At 48.1% G+C, this 17376-nt stretch overlaps 1 protein-coding gene across 1 annotated transcript in view; it reads right to left on the bottom strand.

Annotated features, from left to right (window-relative positions):
• The window catches only part of TBC1D30 (TBC1 domain family member 30), a 43641-nt gene extending 28864 nt beyond the window's left edge, over positions 1-14777 (bottom strand). Inside the window, exons 1-2 of the mRNA XM_056847210.1 lie at positions 14414-14777; positions 8822-8986 (exon numbers count right to left, since the gene is read on the bottom strand). Coding sequence (XP_056703188.1) covers positions 8822-8986; positions 14414-14777 — 529 coding nt within the window. The remainder of the gene's footprint in view (positions 1-8821; positions 8987-14413) is intronic.
• Between the last annotated feature and the right edge of the window lie 2599 nt (positions 14778-17376).

Raw genomic sequence — 17376 nt, 5'->3', positions numbered from 1 at the left:
CCCGTTAGAGAAACTGTGTGTAAACACGAGAATTGCCTCCTGACACCATACTGAGGCAAGACAGACGCCATGTGTGGACAAAAAAAATGGATTTAATTGAGATCCTTCCACTTATCCCTGCACCATTTCCCACCTTACTAGTCCTGCAAATTACCTGGCACATCAAAGAGGAAAGTACCTGGGCCAAACGTCTATTTCCGGGATGATTAACCATCCTTGCACGGTTGCCCCTCTCGTACTTTGGAACACGCACCCCCCTCCCACACACAAGGTCACCTCCGCTATGTCCGAGCGTCAATGGAAGCCTCCCCGTCCCGCTTGCACAGGGGGTTCTTCCGCGACGGCCCAGGGCCCGGCTCGCTCGCTCGCTCGCATCCTGACACCGCCTTGCACAGCCTCTCCCCAGGCAGCAGCCATTGGCACAGGGGGGGGGGGTGGGGGGCTCCCTGCCCGAGCCGCGACCACCTCGCTCCTCCCTAGCCAAGCCCAGGCGAGGGCCGCCGCCGCCCGCCCCCCTCGGAAGCGCCCATAAGCCTCCTCCCCCCCCCAGGCCCCATCTCCTACCGGGGGGCCCCCATCTCCCTCGCTCCTCCATGCCCGGCGAGCCCACAGGCTCCCCTCCCTCCTCGCCTTAAGCCCTTAAGCCGCCCGGGTCGCGGCCGGCCGAGGGCGTTGAAGGCCAAGGCGCCACGACCGGTAGGCAGGCAGGCCGGCCGGCCGGCCGCGCCACTTTCAAAGGAAGGCGGGAAAGCGGCGGAGCGCCGGGCGCCTGCGGCCTAGGCGGCGGCGGCAGCAGCAGCCCCTTACCGGGCTCCAGCGTGCAGAGGAGGCGAGGCGCGGTGCGGGCGATGGAGCTCCTCTTCTTCAAGACGTTGCTCAGGAGGGTGCCCACGCCCCCGCCGCCCCCGCCGCCGCCAGAGCTGGGCCTCTTCAAGGCCCTGCCGCCGCCGCCGCCCCCGCGCCGGAGCGGGCCCGTCAGCCTGTCTTGCCTCATGGGCGACGGCGGCCCTGGGCCCGGCCAGCCGCTCGCCTCTCCGCAGCCAGCGCCGGCAGGGGCGCCGCCCCAGCTCTCCCCCCGCCGCCGCAGGCCCGGCCCCGCCGCTCGCCTGGCCCGCCAGGGGAAGCCGCCGCCTCGGCCGGCGGGGGAGGGGCGGCGGGGGAGCTCCTCTGCAGTGCAGAGCCGGCGAGAGCCCAGGCGCCGATGAGCTCAGCGGCAGGGAAGGCGGCTGCTCCCGCCCCCAAGAACAGCATCACCGGCAGCAAAGCCAAGCGGCGCTTCCTCCCCCGGCACCCCCGGCCACGAGCAGCAGCTCGCGTGACAAATCAGTCCGCCTCCTCCGCCGCAGCGTCGAGCTCCCATCTTGAGACGCCACACCCCCGCCCCCGGCATCCCCAAGCCCAGGGGCATTCACACGTGCCCACGGCAGCGCGACGGGGGTGGGGGGCAAAAAGCCCTTGCAGCATAACAACACGCCTCACGAAGCGGGTCGCGTGTTTTCCCTGTTCGGCGGCAACGTCGGAGTAACAAAGCAAGGCTCTTTGCACACAGGCCGCTGTGCATGCCACAGGAAGAGGCTGCAATCCAAAGCTTCGCTGGTAGTACCTAGAAAAACAATAAAAGCTCCAAGGAGCCTCTCTCTAGGCTACTTCACAGACAACATAAAGGCTTGCATTTCCCAACATCTATTGGTAGCATTCAACCATAATTAAGGTAGAGCATCATCAGAAGGAGATTGAAACTGGGAAGGGCAGCCATGAAGGAGCTAAAAAATATTTTGAAGTGTAAGGATGTGTCGCTGGCCACCAAGACTAGAGTAATTCATGCCATCGTATTCCCTGTTACTATGTATGGGTGTGAAAGCTGGACATTGAAGAAAGCTGATAAGAAGAAAATAGATTCCTTTGAAATGTGGTGTTGGAGGAGAGTGTTACGGACTCCGTGGACTGCCAAAAAAACAAATCAGTGGGTTATAGATCAAATAAGCCTGAACTGACTCTAGAACCGTGTTGGCGAACCTATGGCACGCGTAGCCCTCTTTGCCGGCACGCGGGGGTGAGCTCCAAAAGGCCTCCCGGGTCATCTGTGCCCCTCCCTCTTTCAGCTGAGCTCCCCCCCACCATGCGTGCGTTGGCGCGTCAGTTTCCTGCCTCGCACACACGCGGCTGGCTTCTTCCTCTTCCCCTCTCTTGCCCCGCAACAGCTGACAGGCGGCGGGGAGGCCAGCAGCAATGAGGCTGGGCCTCCTCCTCCAGGCTCCAGCAGCAGCTCCTCCTCGCCGCCTTCCTCCTCCTCGTCCCCCTCAGGCGGCTCCCAAAAGTCCAGCTCCAGGCTGCCGCCGCCATCGTCCTCCTCCTCAGGTGCATCTCCCCCTGCCGTTTTCGCCCGCCTCCTCCTCCTTCTAAGGGCACTCGCGGAGGGCCAGGCGGCCCCTCAACAGCCGTGCGTCCGCCAGAGAAAGGCCTGCCGTCTCCCGCTGTCCTCCCCCTCTCCCCCGCTCGCGTTCGTCCCTGATTCCTGCGGTAAGCTTGTGGGGTAGCCGGAGCCACCCTTGAGTCCTCCGGCTCGGGCATGGCTGCGTGGCCTCTGCCTTCTCCCTCCCCGCCCCCTAAGGTCGCCCGCAGGCTGGCGGGGTCACGAGTGTTGGCGCGCTCACCCTCGCTCTCGCCGCCCCCTCCTCCCCTGCCCCCGACAGCCAGCTGGGAGGTGCCCGATGCCGCTGCGCCAGGGCTGCTGCGCCTGATGGCCAGCTGGGAGGCACCCGATGCCGCCGCGCCGGGGCCCAACATCTCCGCCGTCCCGCGCCGACGCCTCGCCGCCTCCCCAGAGCTGCCAGTAAGGGGGGGAGAACTTTGGGTGTGTGCCCTGGAGCAAGTCCTGGGTGGGTCTTGAGGCCCAACCCAGGACCCTTCCTTCCTTCCACCCTTCCTCCCTTTCATCCTTTCTTCCCCAGTTCCTTCCTTCTCTTTCCTTTCCCAGTCCCTTCCTTCCTTCCTTTCTTTCTTTCTTTGTCCCTCCCCCTTTCTTTCTTCCTTCCTTCCCCAGTTCCTTCATTCTCTTTCCTTTCCCAGTTCCTTCCTTTCTCCCTCCCCCTTCCCTTCCTCTACTAGGGCTGCCAATCTCCAGGTGGTGGCTGGAGATCTGGCAACCCTAGCAATAATGTCCAGTGGCTGAGCAGAGGACGAGTCCTAGAGAGATGCATTCCAAATACAAACAACTTTTTATTGAAAGGATAAAGTTTGCATCATTGAAAGCTCTGTTATTGTGTTTTTCTTTTAACGCAAAATATGTGAATGTATGAGTTGTTTTTTCTAAACTAAAGCCTCAGTATTCAGGTTAAATTTCCATATTGGCACTTGGCGATAAATAAGTGGGTTTTGGGTTGAAGTTTGGGCACTCGGTCTCTAAAAGGTTCGCCATCACTGCTCTAGAAGCTAAAATGACTAAACTGAGGCTGTCGTATTTGGGTCACGTCATGAGACGACAAGAGTCACTGGAGAAGACAATCATGATAGGAAAGAGGAAGACCCAACAAGAGATGGATTGACTCAATAAAGGAAGCCACAGCCTTCAATTTGCAAGATCTGAACAAGGCTGTCAAAGATAGGACATTTTGGAGGACTTTCATTCATAGGGTCGCCATGAGTTGGAAGCGACTTGATGGCACTTACACACACATCATCTTATATTCTACTAGCAAAGTCAGGCAAATCTTTGGATACTTAAATCCAGTGACTGGAGATATGAATGGGGGTTTCAGGAAAGGGGGGGGAAAGAAAATAGTGAGGAAGGGGGAAATGAGATGCCTCCTGCAAGTCCTTGAGGATTCCCACTTGTTATACCCTAAACCTGAATATGGAAGAAAACCCAGAAGCGTTCCAGAGATTGATTTTTGAGGCCAATTTGTATTCCAAACTTTAAACAAGCTTAAGGAGTCACTTTAGGCCCCTTTTTATAATATCCAGTCATAACAGGATGGTATTAAGAATCTTACTCACTAAAAGGGTAACATTTGATATGCATGCACGTTCTTGTTTACACCTCATATAATTAATCATGACTGTTACAGCATCTTTTTATACAGTATGTGGGGTTTAAAATGAATGCATATACACATCAATGTACTTTTTAAAAGGTAAAGGTAGTCCCCTGTGCAAGTACCAGGTCATTACTGACCCATGGGTTGATGTCATAGCCTGACATTTGTTTACTTTTTAGCAGTCACAAAATCCAGTATCTAACATTATTTATTTTACTTCACTTATATCCCATGTTTCTCTCTAATGGGGACCCAAAGCAGGTTACAGTGTTCCCCACTCTTCCATTTTATTCTTACACTTCTAGGATATGTAAGCCAGTGTTTCCATGTACATAGTGTGGCTTTCAAAGGTACTCAAAAGAGCAGACATCTAAAGGAACCTTTAATCACCGCAGCTGACCGTTTAGATCGACTGCAGCCTCCATGCTATGCAATCAGTTAATGATGTACAGAAAGAAAAAGCAGGGCAAGGCACATCATAGCTATAAAATACAGGATGGTGCCTTTATCAAGCTAAAGTTCTGGAAAGAGTCGCACAATTCACTGCAACCTTCAAGACAGACCATTCAAAATCAGTCACACAAAGTAAAATACAATAGCTGTCTAGTAAGACTGACAAGGTGAGTCATTATCTTTATTAACGGTAGTCTTTGATGACAAATACTGTTTATGTAATATAAAAAGTAACTGTATATGATAATGGGATATACCATGACAGCTATAGCACTTATCCGAGACTTTCAGTCAGCTTGTAAAATAAACAGGTAAGGAAGCTTCCTGGCGTAGGATGTTTATTATGCTAGGTTATTTTAGGAGACAGGTAATGGCTCTAACACACCATTATGGCAGTGAGCTCAGCTGTTCAAATAGCAAACCAATTAGCTTTTATGTATACATTGCTCTGTAGGTCAGCCAAAACCCACCTGAACCAGTAATTGCCACAGCAGTATGAACATGCAAAACCTGGAGGTGGTACAATGGGAAAAAATCATACTACAAGCTACCACCTATGAGCAGGTCACTATGCATAAAACAAAATGTAAACCTTTTAAAAGATAACCACTACAGTGTAGAGCCCTGACCTGGATGGCCCAGGCTAGCCTGATCTCGTCAGATCTCAGAAGCTAAGCAGGGTCAGCCCTGGTTAGTATTTGGATGGGAGACCACCAGGGAATACCAGGGTTGCTGTGCAGAGGAAGGCACTGGCAAACCACCTCTGTTAGTCTCTTGCCATGAAAACCCCAAAAAGGGGTCACCATAAGTCGGCTGCGACTTGAAAGCACTTTACACACACAGTGTAGAAGCTAGCCTTGAAACTACTTGGCCATAAATAACAGCTTTTGGAGCTTTTCAAGACTTACCAGGTTTACATGCTGGGGTATTGACTCTCCAGCAATCAGGAAAAAGGGATAATGCAGAATCTCTGCTTAAATCAATAATGAAAGGAAAATATTTCCTACTATTCAAAAACTTCTTTAAGCAAGCAATCGTACACAGTAAAGAAGAATAATCAAATAAAGTAATATGGTGCAGAAAAAATATGTGAGGCATGTGGATTTTTCATGGCTCTTGTACGGATCTCGTTTAACATACTATCATTTTAAAAGTAACGTGATGACACCCAGCTTTATCTGTTGATGGACGGCCATCTGGACTTTGCCCCGGACATACTGGCCAGGTGCTTGGAGGCTGTGACTGGATGGCTGAGACAGAACCGGCTGAAATTAAATCCATCAAAGGAGGTCCTGTGGCTCTGCCGCTGCAGCTTTGGGGTGGGGTGCCAACTCCCGGCTCTTGACGTCATGCAGCTAACATCTGTGCCCACCGTCAGGAGCCTGGGTGTGATTCTTGATGCCTCCCTAACAATGGAGGCTCAGGTCACAGCCGTGGCCCAAAGTGGCCTTTTCCATTTCTGCTGGGCCAGGCAGTTGGTGCCCTACCTCTCCCGCCCTGACCTAGCCACAGTGATCCAGTGACGGTCACCTCCAGACTAGATTACTGTAACGTGCTCTACGTAGGGCTGCCCTCGAGACTGATCCAGAAGCTCCAACTGGTACAAAATGCCGTGCAGCAAAGGTCCTTACTGGGGTCTTCCGCTGAGGGCCCATGTTCAGCCAATGCTATGTCAGCTGTACTTCCAAGTGGAACACCAGATCAGGCTCAAGGTACTGGTTTTAACCTTTAAAGCCTTACACGGTGTGGGCTATCTCTCCTGGTACACCCCCTAGGGGGCTTTATGCTCCACAAATAATAATCTACTGGTGGTCCCTAGCCCAAAGAGTGTCCGGCTGTCCTCAACTAAGGCCAGGGCTTTTTCTGCCCTGGCCCCGGCCTGGTGGGACTCCCTTACCAATGAGACCAGGGCCCAGGAAGGTGAGGGGCGAGACGGGGTAATGCAAACAAGACCACTGGGGCGCCACTTACCTGCAGGATGAGCAGGCAAGGGAGACAAACAGGCCCCTCCACCTCCTCCACTCCTGGCCGTACTGCTAAGGATGGGTGCTGACCCCACCCCCTCTCAGCAGGCAGCCCAGCAGGAACACGGGCTGCCTGGCTGGGGAGGGGACCAGCAAGACGCCATTCCCCAACAGAGCCTGCTGGCAAGGAGGGAAGGGTGGAAAGAAGCCCTCCTCAAGAGTAACGCACCAATACTCTGGAACTCTCCCCAAAACTGTGGAACTCTGTCCCCTTCTGTCACCCTCTTTCATCAGTAAGTGAACACTTTGTCTGGCACACCCACAGTGATTCTTCCTTCCCTGGTTTTTTTTTTAAAAATGATTTTTAAGTGTATTTTGAGAGGGAAGCAGCATGGTATAGCCGACTCTCATCAGATCTTGGAAGCTAAGCAGGGTCAGTACTTGGAAGGGAGACCTCCAAAGAAGACTCTGCAAAGGAAGGCAGCGCCAAACCACTTCTGCTTCTCCCTTGCCTTGAAAGCCCTTTGCTGGGGTCGCCATAAGTCAGCAGAGACTTGATGGCACTTTACAGATGCACATTTGTATTTTAGTTTGATTTTAATGGTTTTTACAATGCATTTTTATTATGTATGTTTTTAATTTGTTAGCTGCCTTAGTGGCCCAGACAAGGGCAGAAAAGAGGTATACATTTTTATAAGTAAATAATAGAATTTTGCAGCAAGGCAGCTACTATTTTCAGCCCAAGTTGCTCAGCACAGCCTGATGTTTAAATGTAAAAAATCCCACTGTACCACATGTGCCTAAGCCCGCGGGTGTGACTTAAGTGGGTTTTTGGATTCAGACCAGACTTTACTACAGCTTCAAAGGTTTAAGCCTCATGGCTGTACTTTTCCTGTAAAAGCCTCCCAACACAGAAATATCTTGCACAACATGGTCATCAGGCCTATTCAGCATGAAGTGACACTGAAAATCAGTCAGAAGGCCATTTGCTAATCATTAGCGAACACAGCATAAACTAAAGCACATGGTGTGCATGTTCTGCAACATCAGACTCTTTCCCTCAAATCTGAAGACTCCCACTTTTTAAAATACCCTGTTACTTTGAAGTGGATTTGGAAAACAATTAAAATATTGCTGGCATTGGTTCTGAGCCCTAATAGGGTTAATTTAATTATGCTTGCTACCACTGACATATGGAAGGAGACTCCTTCCATTCCTTTCTCCCCAGCCTTCTTCCCTTAGTGCAAACAGTCAACCAGCTCCACCATTCGGTGAACACAAATAAGGCAACTGTTTGTCTCTGTCAGCATCAGTTATACTTCAATAGTAGCTATATTCCAGCTTGGGAAACCCTAGCATGATAAAAATTGAGAACACCTATGTTTAAGAGCATGTACACATAACTCTGTTGTAGAAAAAATGGGGTACATATTTCTGAAATCTGAAGTTAAGAGTTTTAAACAGCCATTTAACTCTGATGTAGCACTCTCGTTCACTTGCAGAAAAAGACTTCATACCTGTACAGCAAAACTGAACAAGCCCCCTGTAGCATATACTATGAAAGCATTTAAAAATGAGCATGCACTTGAAAGGTCATTTTACTGTTGTGATCATGCTTTTTCTGTTTACAGTACCTGAGTATAAAACACTGCCATGCTGCATGTTAACAAAAGAGATACAAGACAAATATTAGCTTTTTCAAGAGTATGAAATAACCTGTTTTACATTTTATTCCCAATATTGGTCTTAGTATGTGTAAACACCTAAGAATACTTATCTTCAATGATATCCTAGTTTTTGATGAGTAATATTCTTAAACATTACAAGTTACATTCGTCTGCCACTGCAAGATTGACATGTGGGGACAATCCGGCTAAAGTTAAGCCAAACTTGATTTCAAATTATATAGCTGACTCTTCTCCCCGGACGTTGCTAGAGTAAAAAGTGGCTGGACAGTGCTTGAAAGCAGTACATAACATTATATTCCGATGTCAGCAGCATTTACTGCCTAGCATTATATGTAGCCATACTGCAACCTTGACTGTACAGGTGCCAATTTTAAAAAAAACATACCAAAGACTATTCTGCACATTCCAGAACCAGCGATTTAATCGTAAGGAAACTACTAGCACAAATAATCCTTGAAAAATATACTATAGACCCTAGAAAAATAAAATGTGTGCATATAACACACATTTTAAATGAGGAAAGCTCCATTTCAGAATGGCACTCAACCTTTTCTTCCTCCTCTCCAGATATTTGTAAAAGATCAATTATCCATCTTCAGATAGAAAGCACTTTGAAAACGTCACAAGAGCAATACGGCATTTTATAATTAGCTGTACATAGAGACACAACAGTACTTACGTCGTTTCTGGGAAACTGCTTGCAAACTGGCTGTTACAACATCACAGTTCTTCTGCACTTTATGTAAAAGCCTGTCCTTTTGTTTCAGAAGACGGAGCAGTTTGGATGACTGAACACATATTCTGTAATTCAGCTCTCGTATTATGGTCATCAGCTCACTAGTATCTGTAAATAAAACAGAAAATTTTTATTTATTGCACTGTTGTCCTGCACTTCATCTGAGGAGATTTTGTCCTTACATCAACCCTAGGAGATGGATTTGGTTGAGAAGCCCATGACTAGCCTAAGAACACCTAGCGAACCTCTTGGAAGAATGGGGGTTTGAACCTGAGTCTCTTCATTCCTAGTTCACTATCTAACCACTGTTGAGTACCTGAATCATAGTATCCAAGATCACATTTTCTGATTTTGTAATCATAGTCATTACATTACATGAAATTATGCTTTTGAGGAAATTATGAAGTACTTTCATATAAGAGCTTATTGCAAGTCACACCTTAAGTGTTCTGCAGAACAGCATTGTTATTTATAAGTTGCTTTTGTGTCTAACGGTATCCACAACAGCAATCTACAGCATTAAAAGAATATAATCCATTGGAAAAATAGTTTGATTCTCAAGCATTAAACCCAAGCCAGAAAAGGGGGGTGTTGTTTGTTTGAAGAGAAACCAGGAATCATTATGCATCAGAATATTTTATGTAGCTTTGGACATATCCATCAGTTTGAAACATTCTATAATGGATTTTCAGACGTGGAAAATACCCTCTTTAAAGGCCAAGTGTAGAAAAACTGGTATGCTTGCATGAGTTAACTAAAGTAACTGTAAAAATCCCATACTACTTGCCTATTGCAAGGTCAGTTGGCATTGGCATGATAAAAGGATAATGACACTTCACATGCTTTGCATCCATTGAAAACAGATATTATTAAATGTTCACTGTACTTGGTAACTTAGTTCACTATATTTTTAATATAGGTGGCACTGAAATTTTCAAAAACCATTGACATGCAAACGTGTGCCTTAAAGCAGTAATGCAATCAGAATTGTCTGAGGCAAATCTCAGTTCATAAGAAGCTGTAGAAGTTACTAAACGTCTACCCAGAGACTATGTTTAACAAAAGAGATTATCAGAATTAGGCCTTACTAGTAGATTGATGCAGTAGATACCCTAGAAAAGTTAACTGAATTTATTTTCTTTACATAACATGTATCCAAAAGCCCCCTCTAGTGGACAAGAACAGAGACTAACATGATCTCTCTGCTCATGTTAACAGCTGACCACTGTTTATGAAATTAGCTAAAACAAATAAAGAAAACATTGTATTTGTCTTCCGCAACTGACAATGATTACTGCACATTATTCAAGCCCTAGCAGCTATGACAAAAACCTTGACCCTTCTACTGGAGATGAAGCAAAATAAGTGTATGGGAACAACAATCAACAGGGAGAGTCAGCATGGTGTAGTGGTTAAGTTGTCTGAGTAGGATCTCGGAAATGCAGGTTCAAATCCCCACTCTGCCATGGAAACTTGCTAGATGACCTTGAGCCAGTCACACACACTCAGCCTTGATCCTGGCAAGTATTTGAATAGGAAACCTCAAAGGGAAACCAGGGGCATGACATGGAGGCCAGGGTCGCCAGAAGTCAGCTGCGACTTGATGGTTCGTCACACACACGTTAACTGTACACGGCAACAGTAGTAATTATTTGTGGATCTCATGTACATGAAGATAGCACAAAACATTAGACCCCCCCCCCTCATGAAAATAGGACATGTGACTTTCTATTGCACTAGGGCAAGTCAGAGAATGATGCTTTGCAGTTTTATGATCTTTAGTCAGTTTTGTCAGGAGAATTAAAGCTATTGGATAACAAATCTGAAAGTTCTTTCCACCGGTTTAAAAGAGAAACATTTCTAGATATAGTATTTTCTTCTATTACACAACTGGGATAAAACTCTCAGGGACTGTGCCCATTTTCCAAGGGATCTTCTGAGCACAATTGCAGAGACAGAAAAAGAAAGTTTTCTTGTTTTAGAAGCAATTAAAATTCTCCCTTACAATGTAGGTACAGGGAGATATGATAATATGGGTGCAAGTGGATTCATTCTCTTCCTTCCCTGAGTTACTCAAACCCTGTTCACACGTTACAGTGAATGCATGTACAATCAATGTACAGTGTACACCTGATTTTTCTTTATATACACACTGAGTAATTCTCAACATGTTCCCTTGAACATGTGATACAAGCAGCACATCAATGCCCTGATTCTTGGTATCATTTATAAGGTGAACACATGTCGGCTCTTTCTTACAAACAGATATACATGTGTTCACTGCAACATGCGAACCGGGCTTCAAGCAGCCAGTGAGGGGTCACATTGCCCAGAACAGAGAAGTGTTCTCTGCACATGCTCAGTGAATGCACTTCTATTGCAACTGCTGCCTGATAACAGAGGCAGCAGTACAACAGATGAGTAGGAGAAAGGGGGTGGGAAGGTAGATTGGTGGGGGACAGGTGCATGAGAGGGCAGAGAGGAGGTATAGGGGCAGGAGGAAGAACCACTGCCATCTCTACAATGTGTGAGCCAGACTGGTGGGAGAGGAGCCACTCCTTCCACCCATTGCTTCAGGTGGGCAGGGGGAGGGGAACTGCAGCAGCAGGAAGGCGGCAGCAGCATTTCAACCAAGCAGGCTGGAAGGCAAGTGGCCTGCCAAAAGATGGGTGAGGATGGGTGAACGGGCAGAGCAGCAAGGAAGGGGAGGAAGTGATGGGGAAGTCAGACTGAGAAGATAGGGAACAGAGGAAGGGGGGAAGAAGCAGCAGGATGTAGAAGAAAGAACGTGGGGGGTAGCAGTGGGAGGAAAGGGTAGAGAAAGGTGGAGGTATCAGAAGCCAGAGAACAAAGCAGGGTCCAATGAGGGAATTTCCCAGTGAGTTTCTCACAGTTCCCCACTTGTAAATACCTAAATAGGTTATACGCTAGAAGTCAATAAAAGTAGTCAAATCATCTGCTAACTGACCAATGATAAGCTGGATCAATCAGAAGCAATGCATTTATATGGGTCAGAGATTAAAAATAAGAAACTCATTGAAAACCCATGCACTGTGCAGGTCACACTCTTGATCTGGTATTTTGCTCTGGGCCAGAAGAAGGTGATCTGAAGGGGGGGATTGAAGATCTGTCACGGACAGATCACTACTCACTGGGGTTTAGACTTACAAGGGTATTAAGACTCTACAAGGAATGGGAGATCAATTAAGATGATCCACCCGCGTAGCATGATGGATCTGATTGGTTTTCAAATAGCATTAGATTTTCCTGCTGATATTGTCAGTGCTCCTGTCAATATTCTGGTTGACGTCTGGTATGGGGAAATGACCTGGACAATTGACACAATTGCACCTAGGCACCCTCTTTCAGGTCTACAAGCCTGGGCAGCCCTTTGGTTTACTGAGGGGCTATGGATGATGAAAGGACAGGGGAGACAGCTAGTGCAGTGATGGAGAATGATTTGGGATGAACCCAACAATTCTAACATTTTTAATTGTTTTAATGGCTAATGAAAACCCTGGTCAGGTGGAAAGGTGGCATGAAAAGATTTTAAATAAATAATCTGAATGGTAACAGCTTTACAAAAATAGTCTAGGCTGTAATCCTAACACTTTCCTGGAGTACCCCAATTGACTAAAATGGGACTTACTTCTGAGTAGACCCTCAGACCATGAGTCAAGATAATTATACTTCTTTTGCACCAGTAGGTAAAGATTGCCATGACCTGGATAGCCCAAGCTAGCCTGATCTCATCAGACCTCAGAAGCTAAGCAGGATCAACCCTGGCAAGTATTTGGACCGGAGACCTCCATAATGGGTCATAATGCAGAGGCAGGCAATGGCAACGCACCTGGGAACATCTCTTGCCTTGAAAACCCCACCGGGGATCATCATAAATCAAATGTGACTTGATAGCGAGAGAGAAGGTGAAAATCAAAAGTTTTGCAATGCAAGTTGCAGGAACTGACGAAAACAATCCAAATTAGTGAAGTCCTGGCTTGACTTCACATAATGATTCTCTCACTTTATTTGCTATCAATGGTGGTTTTGTGATCTCACTGTGGTAATGAAGTAAAGCTCTTTGCTCAGGTGAGTTCCAGTTAACTCTACTGTCCATTTTACTACAGGTGGTCAGCTTGACTAAAATGCAAATTAGCTGAAACAGTCACTTGAGTACTCCTACCCAAATCCAAATGCCAGTCGAATGTGTCACAACAGCATTACTCTAGACAGAGGACTTAACGAGAGGAGTAATAACAAGACAGCATAAAATATTTGAGTTGAGTTAAGCAGGGAGCCCAGTAGTGCAGAGTGGTAAGCTGCAGTCAAATCTCTGCTCAGGAACTGAGTTCGACCCCCCCCCCCCCGCGAAGTTGGCCTCAGGCAGCCAGCTCAAGGATGACTCAGCCTTCCATCCTTCCAAGGTCGGTAAAATGAGTACCCAACTTGTGTAGATAGCTGGGGAAGGCAATGGCAAACCACCCCATAAGCACAGTCTGCCTAGTAAACGTCTGGGCTTGTGCATCACCCCGGGGGTCAGTAACGATCCGGTGCTTGCACAGGGAACCACCTTGACTTTTAGGCAGGTCATTCTTCATAACAGCTTGTTTAGAGAAGAGCTAATATCACCAACGGGCAACACAGGAAAAGCTGGATCAACAGGGCTTCAATAGCAAGGCCATTGTCAAAGCCAGAAAAACAAGCGAGAATGAAGGGAAGGGAGAGAGCGGGAAAGAGATCTCCCTCTTCCTCAGAGCTAACTCCTGCAAACTCCTGACTCCGGCAGGAAGGAAGGGTGGAAGAAAGCGGGGGGGCGCAGTGCCAGCACTCCGAGCCTTGACCTCGGGGATGTGTTCCATCGAGCGCCCCCATCAGGCGCAGTCTCGCCTTTCAACCAGGGCTGAGCAGTCCACAGGCTCCAAAGTCAGAACGCACGGCCGCTTGAGCCTCCATTCTTCCCTGTTCCAGCCAGGATCGAACGCACGAACGTTCTTCCCTGTTCCAGCCAGGATTCAGCCAGGATCGAACGCACGGTCGTGCGTTCGATCCTGGCTGAATCCTGGCTGGAACAGGGAAGAAAGGAGGCTCAAGCGGCCGTGCGTTTTCGCCCAGAGACACCGCAGACGAGCAGGAGGCGCCTCTTAACTTTCAGCCGAAGCACAGCGCTTGGCCGTCGTCGGAATGCCGGCGTCCGCTTTGGCCCGTTTCCCTTACCCTAAGAACATCAGAAGAGCCCTGCTGGATCAGACCAAGGCCCATCAAGTCCAGCAGCCTGTTCACACAGCGGCCAACCAGGTGCCTCCAGGAAGCCCCCAAACAGGACGCCTGCAGCAGCAGCACTCTCCTGCCTGGGCCTCTTCTATTTTCTTGGCCGAGCCGCGGCACCCTCAACAGCTCCAGGACGAGCAAGCAGGAAACCCGCCAGGGGAGAGCCACGGGGTGGGGAAAGGGGGCTCCCTACCTGCCCCAGAAGCGTTAAAGGCGCCGAAAGCAGACGAGGGGGGTGGGGAGCGCCACCCACCCGCCCGCCTTTACCTTTCTGGGCCAGGTAAGTCCTCTGGTGCCGCTGGCTCGGCCTCCGCTGCAGCTCCTGCAGGAAGCGCGACTCGGCGCTGCCTCTGCCCCCGGGGAAGGCGTCGGAGCCGGCGGACGCCTCGGTCGAGCTGTCCACGCTGTCGCGGTGGCGGGGACCCCCCGCTCTGTACAGCTCGACCAGGAGGCCGCTCACCAGGGACGAAGCGCGGCTGGCCCGCCCGCTCGCCGCCGCATCAGCCTCGTCCTCCTCGGCCGGGCTGTCGGCGCTGCTGCTCCCCCTGCCCCGGGCAGGCGCGGGCTCAGAGCGGCCGCTGCCGCCAGCCGCGGGGCCCTCGCCGCCCAGGTCCACCTCGGTGAGCTCCATCCCCGCCGCCTTCCCCTCCGCAGCCTCAGCGCCCGCTCGCCGCCCGGGCCATGCCCACGAGAGCGGCCGCGGGGCCAGAGTTCCGGGTCTGGCCCATTGTCCTCGCGACAGAGGGGGGGGGAGGAAGAGACTCTGCTCCCTGCGCCGGCCAAAGTATCCCGGCTCCCCCCGCGTTTCCCCTGCAAGTCGGACACGCCGCTCCGCCGCCGCCAAGGGTGGCTTCTAAGGAAGCCCGCGCGAGGCACCTGCCGTCGCGGTCAGCCAATCAGCTCGGCCCAAGCAGCTCTTAAACATACAATGCCTACGAAGGAGAAAAAGGGAGGGAACAACATGAATAGGTGATAACTATCCATAGTGCAGGAATAGAAAGAACGTATTACAAAAGTCCCTTGAAGTACTTTGAGGGGCGAACTCTGCAGGCACAGCTTCTTAATCAAAAAACTGCAGGGATTAAAAATTACACTGGCCAAATGTTGCTGTGTCAGAGCTCCCAAAGAGACAAAAATCAACCACTTCTAATGATTTTTTAAAAAAAATCAGTTAATTGATAGCAACAAACCCCCTCATGTTCCTATTAATAAGTCCCCTCAAAGGGAAGAACAACTGATTGATGTAGAAAATCTGAATTCTTTAGGCCTATTTTCTCTAACCAGTCTTCTTTCACAGTGGGTAGCCGTGTTAGTCTGTTTGCAGTAGTCCAAAAGGGCAAGAGTCCAGTAGCACCTTAAAGACTAACAAAAATATTTTCTGGTAGGGTATGAGCTTTTGTGAGCCACAGCTCACTTCTTCAGATATTCAGTATCTGAAGAAGTGAGCTGTGGCTCACGAAAGCTCATACCCTACCAGAAAATATTTTTGTTAGTCTTTAAGGTGCTACTGGACTCTTGCCCTTTTTGACTACAGTCTTCTTTCAGTGGACCTTTCAATATTACAGACCTGATTTCTACATTTCCTCTTGGTTACCTTTATGACAGCAGTCATGCTCCCTTGCTTTTAGAATTAATGTTAAGAAAATTCATTTCAGTCTCTGTGGATAACTCTATGAGAAATACTAATCTGAATTCTAACAACATCACCCACAGAGCCAGGAAATGGTCCTTAGTGATGGCCCAGAATATTTACTTCACTTTGAAGTCCCCAATCCATGGAGACTTAAGAGAAACTATTATAAAGAAACTTAAGAGAAAACTATTATAAAGAGTCCTCCTGAAAAGGTGATTCAGTTCTATGAACAACTCGTGTCTCTTTTGGTTCCTTTTTGCACAATAACAAATCAAAAAATCTAAATGTGGCCCTCCTTGGTTTAATGTTGTTTGCCACAACTTAAAGCATACTAAAGTATTGAATTCATCTAAGTTGTGAAGATCAAATGCTCAGGAATTTCTACTGCAATATCTAGCCTATAAAAAACAATACTGGTTGTTTCTCAAACCCGGTCCCAGTTACAAAAGGAGTTAGACAGGGTTGGTTTTGTTGGCCCCACATCTATTTAATCTCTGCTTACATGATTTACCAAATAAACTGCAAGCCAACCGTTCCCACTTTCCTAGTTTGACTGCTTACCCAATACCAATTCTAATTTATGCAGATGATGCTGCCCTTCTTTCTTGCTCGAGGGTAGGATTAACACATCTTCTCAAAGCTTTTGTTTTGTACTGGCATGATAATTTGCTTGCTATTAATTATGCTAAGTCCAAAATAATGTGTTTTCAGAAATATCCATCATGAAGAAATTCTGGATGGGCATAGGATTGAGCAAGGTGAATTTCAACTACTTAGGCTTTCATTTTGCCTATTCCAATTGAGTGGGAATTTCATTATTTTTGTCTTCTTGAGTCTACTAAAGTACATTTATATGCAGTTATGAGATTCTTTTATCAATCTGGAGGGCAATTTATTTCTTTTGTTTTGGAAGCCTATAAGAATCAAGGTAATGGATCTGAAAGAATGCTATAGCCAGTAAAGAGCCCACCCTAGAATAACAGTCAGGATATGTTTAGCCAGGAACAGAGGATTGCATGTATGAACCTTTACTTTGTAAGCTTGCTTGTTCTGTTGCATGCAGATTATGTGTGTGGACATTTTTTGTTTAATAAATTTCTCATTATTTTGAATGCTAAAAGTTTGTTCTCTATAATCACAATAAGCCTCACTTGAAAATATTAACAAAAGGGTGCCAGGGGAAGGGAGGTGGTTGGTTAATAGATCACTGGATCCTCAGGAGTGTGCAAGTGCAGGAGGCTGTCCTTGTGAAGGCAAGTGAGAAAGAAAGCAGATGTGGGTACTAGTCAGAACATGTAAACGTCAACACTGACTGCTAGGAGTGCTGATCCTCTTAATGGGAAATACTCTAATTGACCAGCTGGTGGCAGTATAAATACCAGAGAGGTGTGGTGCCCCAGAGGGGTTGGATGAGTAGCACTGCTGGGTGGAGACACAAAACAGCTGTTGGATGTTTCAGTCTCCTGAAGTGGAACAGAACTCAAGTCAGCAGGGCATTCTTAATTGGAAAGAGAAGTTATTCATGCAGAGATATAATGGACAACTTCAATTGTGAGCTGGTAATTCTGCTGTATCTCTGCAGGGGATAATTGAATTA

The sequence above is a fragment of the Euleptes europaea genome, chromosome 3 (genome assembly GCF_029931775.1).
Source record: "Euleptes europaea isolate rEulEur1 chromosome 3, rEulEur1.hap1, whole genome shotgun sequence".
NCBI classification, from domain to species: domain Eukaryota; kingdom Metazoa; phylum Chordata; class Lepidosauria; order Squamata; family Sphaerodactylidae; genus Euleptes; species Euleptes europaea.
Note: the sequence above shows the minus strand (reverse complement) of the source record. Positions and strands in the feature narration are given on the sequence as shown.